Source organism: Peromyscus maniculatus, chromosome 8 (genome assembly GCF_049852395.1).
Source record: "Peromyscus maniculatus bairdii isolate BWxNUB_F1_BW_parent chromosome 8, HU_Pman_BW_mat_3.1, whole genome shotgun sequence".
Classification (NCBI taxonomy): Eukaryota; Metazoa; Chordata; class Mammalia; order Rodentia; family Cricetidae; genus Peromyscus; species Peromyscus maniculatus.
The window spans coordinates 100960196-100973225 of NC_134859.1; the positions used below are offsets into that span (position 1 = coordinate 100960196).

The 13030-nt window shown below is 48.9% G+C and overlaps 1 protein-coding gene across 5 annotated transcripts in view; it reads right to left on the minus strand.

The window, feature by feature from the left end:
- Slc39a11 (solute carrier family 39 member 11) overlaps positions 1–13030 on the minus strand; it is a 441489-nt gene that overhangs the window by 337247 nt on the left and 91212 nt on the right. For 2 of the 5 annotated variants that reach the window (XM_006970449.4, XM_006970448.4), the window contains exons 1-3: positions 10429–10570; positions 6708–6826; positions 4462–4500 (exon numbers count right to left, since the gene is read on the minus strand). In XM_006970449.4, the coding sequence (XP_006970511.1) occupies positions 4462–4500; positions 6708–6815 (147 nt within the window). In that variant the 5' untranslated portion in view covers positions 6816–6826; positions 10429–10570. Of the gene's footprint in view, positions 1–4461; positions 4501–6707; positions 6827–7058; positions 7193–10428; positions 10571–13030 lie in introns of those variants that run through there. The other 3 variants (XM_076543667.1, XM_015993764.3, XM_042283057.2) reach the window with 2 other exon arrangements.

Below are 13030 nucleotides of genomic sequence, written 5' to 3' on the forward strand. Positions count from 1 at the left end.
GCTAGTCACACTGCTTCCACAGCCTGAAACAGAGAGAGAAATGAATGCTGGGGGTCGGCTCACTTTATCCTTTATTCAGTCCCAGGACCCCGGTCTATGGAATGGTGCTGCCAACGTTTAGGGTACCTCTTCCCAGTTCAGTTAACCTACTATGGAAATTCCCTCACAGACACGTCCAGTGGTTTATTTCCATGAAGTCTAAATCCCATCAAGTTCGCAATCAACATCTGCCATCATAACACCTTTTCCCTGAGCGTCTCTGGAGACACTGTCCTTTCTTGAGATTTATTACTATATTTTAATTATGTGTATGCCTATGTCTCCGTGTGGGTGTGAGCATGTGAGTGTGGGTGTGAGCATGTGAGTGTGGGTGCCCATGGAGTTTAGAAGAGTCAGATCCCCTGGAGTTGGAGTTACAGTCAGTTGTGAGCTGCCCAATGTGAGTGTTGGGAAACAAACTTGGGTCCTCTGCAAGATCAGTACACATTTTTAACCACTGGACCAGCTCTCTAGCTGAAACACACCCTTCTTCATGTCACTTAAAACACTGTAAGAGTCCGTGTATGTCACCACACTACACTACAAAGCCATCCTCTGAAGGGTCTGCACAGGACCCTCAGCAAAGGAGGATAAAAGCGCCAAGCCTCTTTGCAGGATCCACACAAAGCCAGGCATCTCCCAGGAAAACATCTACTTGGGAACATCAGACACTCCAGGGAGCATTCTGGAACCCCCAGTTGGGCCCAACAGAACAGAGCCGTGGTCCTTTCCTTTCTGGCTATTCACATATTCACATATGTGAATTCTGGCCACCACACCTCTGAATTCCCAGCCCCCAACGCCACCTCAGGAGCCGGGAAACTTTTCTTGAAGTCCAAAGAACAAAGAGCTGTGGCTTTGTGAGCCAGTGAGTCACCAAAGCCTGGTGCTGGTGCATCGCTCTGATGCAAAAGCAGCCACAGGCACTGGGACACGTGGGTGTGGCTTGCTCCAACGCATTGTCTAGATTCACAAGAACAGGTAGCAGATGGGTTTAGCACACCAGACTGGTTGGCACACCCCTCCAGTAGATTACGGCTGCTTGACAGACAGAAGCGGTTTGTAGACCCTTGGCTGCCCTGCACTCGTCACAGTGAATGGAGTAGAACAGGCTCTCCCACCAGATGCTGGATGAATGGGCAGATAAGTGAATGGATGGACAGGCAGGTGCAACACGACCCAGTCATTCTAAAAGAGCATCTTGTGAGCCCCTGCCTGAGCCAATCATAAAGGAGCAGCTATTAGACATCTACCAGTTCCTACAGAGACACAAGGTGAGGTGACTCGAACACACACAGGCACCTGAATCTCTAGGTGTTTTGCTTCATCTGGGGGAGATGGTGGGGATTGAACCAGGGCCTTGCACATGCCAGGTAAGTGCTCTTCAACTGAGCCACATCCCATCTCTGGGCCTTTTTAGTTTTTTCTCATCTTCACATCATTCTCACCTTCTCCTTGCAAGGACAATGGGAGTTGTCTTCATCAAGGAGGATCACATTCCCAAGAAGAACATTGCAGCTAATTGCAGGGCCTAGTGTGGAGCGAGCGTTCGGCCCCAGTGCTCTTGCTGGTTTAACCTTCTCTGTGCGTAGTTTATGCCCTCGTTAGGTTCCTATCGCTGTGATGAAATGCTAGGTATGACTCCAAGCAACTTGGGGAGGAAAGGGTTTCTTTTGTCTTCTCCTTCTAGGTAACATCCATCACTGAGTGAAGTCAGAACAGGAACTCAAGCAGGGCAGGAACCTGCTGCAGAGGTCATGGGGAGTGCTGCCCATTCAAACTAACTAGGCAAGATAGGGAGGAATAGGTAAGGGCAGGAGGAGGATGGTGACTATTCGGGAGACCCCAGAGGAAGGTCTCCGACCACTCAGTTAGGGAACATTCCACCCTGGGCACTCAGCAGGGGAAGAAAAAGCAAGGAGCTCCTCCCCCAAGACAAACACTGTCCCAGCACCTTGGAGGAGGGTGACATAAATCATCTCCTCCCCCACACTATTGATAGTCACAAAGGAAATCTGAGCGTGAAGTCATAAAGAAAAACACAATACAATCATAATAGCAATAATCTATCGTCTTTCTGAGTGGCTCTCTTCCTTCTGTGCCTCGGCGCCTCTCGTCTTACCATAGATTGTTCTCCTGGCATCGTGGATCAGGAGTTAGGAAGGGCTCAACAGGCCACCCTCCATCATGCTTGCACATGTAGAGCAGGGCCAGGGGAAGGCAGAGGACAGAAATGCCACCGTGGTACTCTAGAGCCTTCAGAAACCACTAGCATTTGGGAGCCCTGAGGGTCAGGCTGAGTCCAAAAACAGAAAAGTGAGAGGTTGGCATTATGCCAACCCTAAGGGCCCTAATCCTTTACTTAACAACAGTGCCATGGACCGTGAGTTGAGTCTGGGAAGAGGCTGGAGAAGGACCCTGCCCCTCAGAATCTTCACACATTACAATGCACCAGCTTGTCAAGTGCGATCCCTCAGCAGGAAGCTCAGAGTCCTACCAAGTTGCTTTGGTTTGGGAATGATCATTAAGAGTCTATAAGCAGCCGGGCGGTGGTGGCGCACGCCTTTAATCCCAGCACTCGGGAGGCAGAGGCAGGCGGATCTCTGTGAGTTCGAGGCCAGCCTGGGCTACCAAGTGAGTTCCAGGAAAGGCGCAAAGCTATACAGAGAAACCCTGTCTCGAAAAACCAAAAAAAAAAAAAAAAAAAAAAAAAAGAGTCTATAAGCTGAAGCCTGGGTCTCTAGGATGGCACTATTGGGTGGTAACAGAACCTTTGAGAAATGGGGCTTTATAGAGCAATCCATAGGTCATTGGAGGCATTCACCTCAAAGGGGATCATGTGACCCTAACTCTCAACTTCCGCCAGGAGTTGTTGCTGCTGGGAGACAAGAGAATAAAGCAGTGGGCATCTGTCTAGGAAAGCTAGAAAGGAGAGCTGGCTTCCAGAGCATTCTCGGGCAAAGCACTTTTATGGAGAGGACTATATGCGAGCCGACCGCCTAGAAATGGAATGTGCTACTGCTTGCTGTGGCCCTAAGTACTGCTTGGGAATCTCCATGTTCTCTGAGGACAGACCCCTGTCTGACAGCCAGTGACTTAGATGGCTTCAGTGAGGTCCCACCCCAAGACAAGTTTTCCCAGACCACAAGACTATAGAGACAGCAGATAAGAACCAAGCTCTGATGGGCTACAAGAGAAGTACACAGTATGTACCTTCTGATACAGCCATGCTGGTGGGGTATACACCACCATCATGAAGTACCCATTCTTGAAAAATGGTCCTCCGACCTCTGCATGTGTGCTGTGGCATAGGTATGCTCCCACAAACACAACAAATTAATTCGTTCAAATAGTGTTTAAAGAAAAATGTGCGACCTCTAGATGAATTAACTCTCAGCTTGAGATCAACAAAAGAACAAGTTGTAAACACCACAGGGAAGGAATCTACCAAACCCAGAATGTAGAACGTTCTAGAAACAAAGACCTAGTTTCTCCAACAAATCACCAGCTTAGGAGGAGGTGGGGTAGGGGGAGACTTGAGAGACTTAGAAAATATGGCCAACTGATCTTCTTCAGATCTCAGCTCTTGCAGAATAATCTTACAGGACACCTTGGAAAAGATGGAGAGGATGTGAATATGGATTGAGCATGCGATTACAGTGAGGAATTACTGTTTGCGTTTTGGTAGGTGTGAGGGTGGCATACTGATTACAGTTTCACGAGAAGTCACTGAGTTTGAGATACATATTGAATTTCCAGGTGAAATTACATGGATCTGGGATTTGCTTTTATAAAACATTCTGAGTTCCCAAGCAGGCTGAAGGGAGACAGATGGAATAAGATTTGCCAAATGTCAATCACACCTGCAGGTGGGTGATGTATACCGAGGCTATAGATTATGATTTTTTTTTTCTTGTGTGCTTAAAAGTACTTAAAATAAAAAGTCCTGGGGCTGGAAAGATGGTGAAGCAGGCAAGAACACATACTGTTCTCACAAATGTGTTTGATTCCCAACACCCACAAGGGGAGTCTCACAACCTCCCGTAACTCCAGCTCCAGTGAGATCTGATGCTGCTGACCTGTGGGGGCACCTGCACATACCACTACCACCACCCCACACACATTACATAATTAAAAATAAACATAAAGCCTTTAAAAAGTCCTTGGAGAGGAGAGAAAGGAGATGTTTAATTCATGCTAGTTATCAGGTTAGGCCCTCCCTGACGTTATTTTCTACGTCTTGAACCACTTCCTTCTCCATCTAAAGAGAGTACCTAATAAGCTGGGAAACAAACACAGTTGGTGACAGCAGGGGGTGTTAGCTCTGATAGAAAGCACACCGGGACTGTGTGAGGGGCTGGCACCAGCCCCAGGGAGGGAGAGGTCAGGATCCACACACTTCATCCACTAGATGCGACTCACCCCTGCAGCAAAGCCCAGACTTCCGTCTAAGATCCGCCTCTGAAAATGAAAAAGTGAGATGTTTCAGTTTCCGAGGACAAGATGATGTGGCCTCAGCTGGGAGAATGCCATACAGCTCAAAAGAGCCACTGACCTACTCCTAAGCTGGTGGTGACCTCCTGATCTTACAGAATGGACAAGAACCGGGGAGCGGGGGGTCGGGAAACAGCGAAACATTCCATCCATTCCAGAGTCAACCAGAAGTACCCTTGGCAGGGGAGGGGGTCTTGGGGTACACAGGCCTGCACATTCTCTCTTACCCAGCACCCCTGTGCCTTTGCTAAGTAGTTGATCTAAAATGTGGGAAAGACCAAGGGCTGGTGAGGAACATAAGGAGCAACCAAAATGGTCACACAGGTAGGGGACACAAACTGGCACAACCATGTCACACAGATAGCCATGTGGTGGGACTAATAGCAGTTGACTACAGTGCACATGCTACTACTGAGAAATGACAGAAATGAATGCTGGGAATCACCAAACCCATGGACAAGATGCACTGTTCAGAAGACCCCAAAACCAGAAACTGCACCAAGTCCCACCCACAGAAAGACAGATACACCAAGGAAGACAACCAAATACCACAGGGCAAAGAAAACAGGCACACATGTTACATGCACAAAGAACACACTGTGTGCATGCATGTGTGTAGATAGGTATAGACAGATGTACACAACAGGCCGAAGCATTAAGTGAACTGAGAAGTGAGCAGGGTGAATTCGGCCAGACACAGAACACAGTAATGCTATGTGAGTACAGCACCTAACACCAGGACCCAAACAGGAAAGTCTACACTGCGTCCTTGCACACAAGGCTTCTCCATACCCACTCAGCATCCTCCCTCTTCCCTCCTCCCTCCCCTTCCTCTCAGCTACTGGAAAGTGCCAGTCTACTTGCTAGCTGTGAGTTTGACCTACCTCAGTGTCTTACACACTGAGATACTGGGTACCCTATTAATTCCTGGTTGTGTAACTTGAGCTCCAAGTCTCCAAATGATAGATTTGGGCCAACCAACCTCCCCGATGGAGGGTGGAGGCTGTGGTGTGGGAGACAGTATGTTATTGCTGATGCCAGTACCTACCAAACTGGTCTATAACACCTGAGACACTGGGGGGCCTGAGACACCGACTTTTCTAGAGGAGTTTTCCTTTCTAGATCCAGGGCTCCGTGTGTTTAAAGAGATCTACACTGCTTTCTCATGGACCACTCCCACAGCATCTCCAAGTGCCCCTGAGCAAGGCAAGAAAGACATTCTTCAAGATAGCCATGAGTTGCTCTGAGTGGGGATGGGGGCAGCTCAGGGTTGGAGGAGAGTAGAATTTCAGGCATAGGAGGTGGGTGTGGGCTACTCCTGTGGGACAGAGTGTAGGAGGGTGTATGCAGAGGGTGGAGGAAGGATGTAAGTATATGGAGTGTAGATGAAGAAAAGATGGGGAGATACAGGAGATCTTGTGAGGATGTGGGACCAGAATGCAAGGCCTGAGAAGGAATGAGTGTACTGGGGCTCTTTGTAGGATGTGTGGAGGATATATGGGGTAAGAGGTGGACAGACACAGTTTGTATGTGGACAAGGAGCTTATCTATACTCATCTAAGGGAGAGGATGCATTTGAGGTAAGGGCGAGCTTACATGGTATCAGAAGGGAGAATGAGGAGGTGGGTCTATCTATATTCATTCAGGGGGTGGGGTAGGAATAGAGGTGAGCAGAAGGAGCCTGTCAATATTCAGCCAAGGGGGAGGAATGAAATGCCCTGGGCCTGGGTAGAAGAAAAACAGACTTCTTCCTTCCCCAAAGGTCTTACCAACTGTCTAACTAACTCAAGGCCACAGGGAGGGCAGTTCCATCTGAAACCTAATCATCTTGGATCCTGCACACTACTCCCTGCTCCAGGCAAGCAGGAAATTAGTTGGAAGCTTGGAATGAGGCAGCAAGTTAATGCAGGCGAAAACAGCGAGTCCCTCAGTCCCACGCCCTTTCGGGTCCGGGTGCCAGAGGCAGGTGAGGGGAAGACAATGCATGGTTTGTGTGCCACCAACAGGTGCCTGTCCCCTGGCCTAGTGAGGAGACAGAAAGAAAACAAGGAGGTGAGAGAACATTGCCACCTCACCAACTGCCTGTGTGGCTGCTGCCACTTGCTGTGTGGAAGGGGGACAGTGTCAGAGCTCACCGAGGGTCCCCGTGAGCCTCCAGAAATGAAGCAACTCACCTGGCCACTGGAGAAGATGAACACAAGAGCTGCCCCCGCAGCCGTCATTGCCCAGGTAAAGAAGGTCCCCAGCAAGGCCTGGAACACGGAGCTGTAGCCTTGGAGCATGCTGGATACAGCTGTGCACAGAAGAACAAGAGAGTCCAATGCTGAGGTTAGGGACATACGCATGCTCTAAACCCCTGCCTACGGTTCTCCTCATCAGAGTAGGTGGTCTGCACCTTCAAGTCACACCAATGCAAGAGCCTTTCATTCGGGCTCCAGAGGTATTAAAAATCGAGTAACTTTAAAAGGTGACATGAGAACACCCGGAGGAAGGGGCCAAGAAGCCCTCCCAAGAGGCTGCAGTACCAGGAAGTCACTCTAGAGAGAAGCACAAAGATTCTGAGTTGTGTAGCATGGAGGAAGGGAGCCTTCCAGTCCTGCCACAGCCTTCCCCACTCATTCCGTGCGCCTGTCCCTGCCCGCCATTTCTTCTCTGTCCTTGCCAAACAGAAGCCACTGGCTCAAACTCCCTTCTAAAGTACTTCCATGTGATTCCTAGTCACACCTTCCTGGCTCCCCAAGCCAGCCTCCTGGCTAAATGTAGGGTAAATTCCACTGGCAGACCTTGCCTCCTCCATGGACTCTCCAAGCCAAAGTCCAATGGCACCCAATAGAGGCGCCTCACTCCCATTCAACTCAGTTCATTACAAACCCAGGCAGCTGTGCCTCCATGTTCTTCTTCCCATGAGCCCCTTCAGGAAAGTCTTCCCTCCACAGTTCCTTCCCTCTAAACCTCCTCTGAGGCCCACCTGACGCCAGCTCTGTGACAAGGCCTTCCACGATCCCCCACCACGTCCAAACACATATCTTTGCTGCCTTCTTCGTCTCTATATCCTTGATATACTGCTTGAGGATGGAGATGACACTTTCCCACAACCTTGGGAAAAGGGGCATGGGCACCCCCTGGAAACTACTTGCTGAATGAGAAGGAGCCAGCTTACCCGGACAGGAGAACCAGAGAATACAAGGAAATAAAACTGTGAACGGTGCTTGCCCTGAAGCTCAGCACACTCATGCTGATGGTAAAGGGGGAACATAGTCCACAAAGAAAAGAAAGAGCCCTCTCTCAGACTTAACCATGCTCAACACTGAGACCCTAACCAGCCCATTCCCTCCCAGACTGGAAATGAGAGCGTCAGGCTTCTCCTGTGGAAAGTTACAAAGCAGGGAAGTCCACTTGAGAAGCAGCCCTGTGCCCTGGCACACGCTAGGTGTGGGGCCTCAACTGAAAGGCTTCATTCAGCTCCCTTTCACTCGCCAGCACCCACAGGACTGGACCTGACCCCACCTGGCTCAGCTCCCTCAGGGCTGAGCAGCCAGGAATGATGTGCCCATATATCAAGGGCTGAAGTTCCCACTGCTGGCCTTAGAGGAAACCATGACAGAGTGTGGACCGGGCCCTGTACCCAATCCCCATTCAGAAAAGGCTGTCGGCTCACATGAGCCCAGCGGGCCCTGTGCTAGGTCTAAGGTAAAGTCACTTCTGGGTTCAGATTCCGAATATATGCAACTTTTTGACATCCCAACCGGACATTGTTGTTATGTTATGAGAACCGCACAATCAAATAACAACAACAACAAAAACTTCAAGCCTAACCACCTCAGTTTAACTCTCAATAACCACACGAGGGAAAGAACCAACATGCCGTCCTCTGACCTCTACATTTGCACCGTGGAATGCACAAGGCCCCTACACAAACACACTAAATAAACAAACTAAAAGGTAGTTTTAAAATGCACCTTTTCCCAAATCTCACAATCTTTAAGTGAGTTTACTATTTTGTGTACTCATCTCTATAGTGGGGTGCAGATTAGACACCCTGGATATAGGAATTCAAGACAGTAACTTGCACAAATTAATAATTAAAAATAAATAATTGCAAGCAAACAAATAGTCTTTTACACCATCCCCAAGTCAAGCCAACCTCAAGAGAGTGGTATGTGCTGGGCATGGTGACACACATCTTTAGTCCCAGCACTTAGAGACAAATGCAAGCAGATCCCTGCAAGTCTGAGGCTAGCTGGTCTACATAGCGAGTTTCAGGCCAACCAGAGTTACATAATGAGATCCTATGTCAAAAAATAAAATAAGAGGAACTTGTGAATATTTTGAAACTGAGACCCTGGACCACTAACACACTGATCATTCCCAGTTGCTGGTGAGTAAAACGTTAAGCATTTACAAAGACAGACACCAGGCTAAAAGCTTCTCAGCCCTAGTTACCCAAGATGGATCATGGCATAAAACACACCGCCCCCTCCAAGTACAAACAGTAAAATCACACAGAAGGGAGTTGTGGGTGATGGGGTACCTGGTGGCATAGGAAAACACTCTCCTAAACTCAGTGTATAACTGAGCACCTGAGACGAAGAGGGATGGAGAGGAAGACTGAAACCATACCCTGTCCATCCGCCAGCTATAGTGCTTATCACAAGCGAGTCCAGTACCCTCGGGAGTGTCTTCCATTCACTGAAAACTCTGGCTACTCAAAGGGTGGCGAGGGCCAGTAGTTCTGCCCCTCCCTTGGGAGCTGCTTAGTTTCTTTTTGTTGTTGCTGTTTTAATGTAGCCCGGCACTTACTGGGTTGCAGAAGATAACTTCCAACTCCTGATCCTTCCCGTCCACCTCCCAAATGCTGGGATTGCAGGTGTGTGCTACCATGCCTGGTTTATGCATTGCTGGGGTTCAAACTCAGAGCTCGGTGCACAGCAAGTAGGCAAGCCCTCTACCAAATGCATTTCATCTACTTAAAGTGCAGTCGCAGGTGACACCACACTTGCTGAGTGCTCCATGGGGAATCCCTACACACAGCTAAGTACAGAAAGCCAGACCAGTCTCTACACAACCAGTGATTTAGTGAGTCCTGCCCTATAGGAGACCGGCACCAACTGTCCCAAGCACCTAACAGACCAATAAGTTCTTAGAAACAGGACATGCCAGCCACAGCACCTCCAAACCATGCAGTCTGCTTCAGAGTTCCTCAATATTAGCATCACAAACTGGACCATTGACCAGGAGAGAGGACCATCCTCCGCTCACCCTAACTTCAAAAAAGTCATCACCGAGCTGTGTATATGCATTCACTACACAGAGCAGCCACCTCCTGGAAAGCCAGGACATTTCCTTCAGTCCTGTTCTGTTTCCCTCCTCTTTTAAATCTGGTGCCTCCCCCACTTCAAGACGCTGGTTAAGTTCAAGTAAGGCACCGCCTGGCTTCAGTGAGCTCGCACAGAACACGCAGGCCAGACTCTACGAGACAGAGACGCCCTGGAGACAGGATCTGGGGCTGCCGGTATGAATGCGAAAAAGTTCTCTAAGCAGGCGCCCTGCCGACTCTCGGGCCTCCCCAGATCAGCTGCAGGGGGGAGTGGGAGGGACCTCTGAACTGCTGCCATTGGCTCCCAGCGATCCCTCGTCCCCTACACACCACCACGAAACAATGAATGAAGAGGCCCTTGGCTGTGCACTGAGGAGCCGCAGATCGCTGTCTCCAGCTCATCCGAGGGTGGAGCAGAGGGGGCCTGAGCACCCACCCTCCTCTGCCACCTGCCACAGCCCCCTGAGGCTCCTCCAAGACCTGCCCTCCCTAGGGCAACCCTTTGCAATCTCAAGACAGCTGCACGCTCTTGTGACTGCGCGGCACCCCAGGCCTGAATGAGAGAAAAGGCGACTCACTAGGGTGCCCTCTCCAGCCCCCTCTCCACTTCCATCAGCCCCGAATGCCACAGACTCGCCGGGCTCCACTCCCGCAGTCACTTCCTGCTTAGCTCCAGCACACGTGGCCCTCCACCACCAGGCCCCGCCCCTCCGTAACTGGCGAATCCTGCTTGGAGAATAAAGTCTCTGGTTCACAGACTGCAATGAGCACAGAAACGAGTGCGGGCGGGCAAGTATAGCGCCCCAAGGGCCACAAGCGCAAAGCCCAGGGACAAGGGCACTGCATAACGCATGCACACCGCCCTGGAAGCCTAGGGTGAGCAACAGACACCCTAAGAAGGGACGCTTTGCACCAGTTCTGAAGTGCTTCATGTAGTCTACATCTTTTGTCACAGGTCCTAAATTCTAACTGACCAACAGAACCCCTGTGCTGGAGTGTCAGATGATGTCATTAAGGGCAACATTCCAAAGGCCACTGGCTTTATCCTCAAGGTCAATAGCTTCCATTAGAAGGATGCCCGACATGGGCTCTGCATTCTAAATGCCTACAATCTTTCACTTTGAACCCGGGGATGCCAGTGTTGAGGACCCACTATGGACTGTACTCTAAGAAACATTATCTCAGGTCAAGGGCTTTGCACTCCATGGTGGTGGTGTTTGTTTCTGATCTTTGGCGGGGGCCTACCACTCAGCTCCCAAATAAATTACACACAGAGAGACTTATTATTTATAAATGCACAGCCTTAGCTTGGCTTGTTTCTTGCCAGCTTTTCTTAAATTACCCCGTCTACATTTTGTCTCTGGGCTTTTCCCATTCTCTTACTTCTGTAAACTTTACTCTTACTCCGTGGCTGGCTGTGTAGCTGGGTGACTGGTCCCTGGAGCCTCCTCCTTTTCTGACTACTTCTCCCAGATTTCTCCTTCTATTTATTCTCTCTGCCTGCCAGCCCCACCTGTCCTTTCTCCTGCCTCGATATTGGCCGTTCGGTTCTTCATTGGACCATCAGGTGTTTTAGACAGGCACAGTAACACAGCTTCACAGAGTTAAACAAATGCAACATAAACAAAAGTAACACACCTTAAAATAATATTCTACAACACCAGGGCTTCTGGTAAACATCATGACTAGATTTAGCTACAACAAAATGAAGGCCAGATTCCTGATTCAGTTTGGATGTCAGGGAAATATACTAAGGAAACAAATAATCTCTTAGTATAAGTATGTCCCGTGCAATGTATGGGACATACTTATGCTAATGTCATGGTTGTTGTTTTCTAAAATGTAAAGTTAAGTGAGTGGTCTGTACTGTATTTGGCAACCTAGCAGAGAGTAGCCAGGGCAGAAAAACAGCCTGCAGTTGGAGTTGCCATAGACCAAAGAAGACATAGAGGTAGGCTTCCTTTACCTGTTATAGAAATAATACACCTTCCTACTGAAAATCACTCCACACACTTACAGATAAAGGAAGAACTCTTGAATAATGCTCGTCCAGCTCTCAGCTAATGCCCAATCGGCCCCCAGCAGATTCTACTAGTTTATATACACCCTGGGCTTATGCATTTTACATAAACTGTCATCCTTAAATCTCCTTCAGGTCCTGGATCCAGGTAACCTTTAGAACAATTAAAACAGAGACAGTGGACTGCAAGTCTGGCCACTAAGGCAGCTAGGAGATTTACACAGCAAAGATATTACATATTGCCAGAATTACATTTTAAATACATCAGTGTTGTTCTCTTTTGATCAGTTGTTACCTGGGGTCATCTTGTCCACCTAGCAGAATTGTGGTTTTCCTGATAAGAGCACAAAGGATTCAATGACAGACCTGGATTTAACAGTGGTTGTGACCCTACACTGTACCTGCCCCTGCCCCTAGCTGGCCCTTAGAGAAATGTCTTTGGTTTGGGAAAAACCTAATGGCTGGTTGTGAGTCAAAGCTGTCTCCTTCAGCATGGCAGTCACTCCGGGTGAGTACACATTCACACCCTAGCATCCTAAATTTCACTCACCTCTAACAGGCCTGTTATTACACTATTTATCTTTGGGTTATTTTAGAGGTCATGCTCCTTATTTAAACTCCACTTGTGTGACTCAATGTCTCCTAAGCAAATCTATTAGTAAGTCTTTATAATACCAATTATATCACTTCGAGTTTCATCTATATTAGTCCAGCAAAAGTCAGCTACTCATGCTAATGGTCACCCCATAGGGTGCTGTGTCAGGAGGAGATGACCTGGAAGGTTGATCTTATGCCCTCAAGAGACTCACCACCCCCCAGGACAAGGACAATCAGCCAGGCAAGGTGCCACATGCCTGTGATCCCAGTCCTTGGGAAGCTGAAAAGTAAGGATATGGTTAAAAGCCAACCAGTCTCAAAAACAAAACAAAACAAAATAGTAAACAATCATGCCCCAAAACAGCTTGCTATATGAGCAACACAAAACAAGGCCCAGGGGGCAGGGCCATCGGTTCCACCCAAAAAAAGGTCACAGGACTCCCCCACTGAGCTAGCCATTAAGTAGCACAATGCCTTGGATTCGCCACAGAATTCTATGGAAGGCTGAAGTGAATAGAGGTGGGATTAAACAAAACTGACCACAGCCACAGATTCATCCCTGC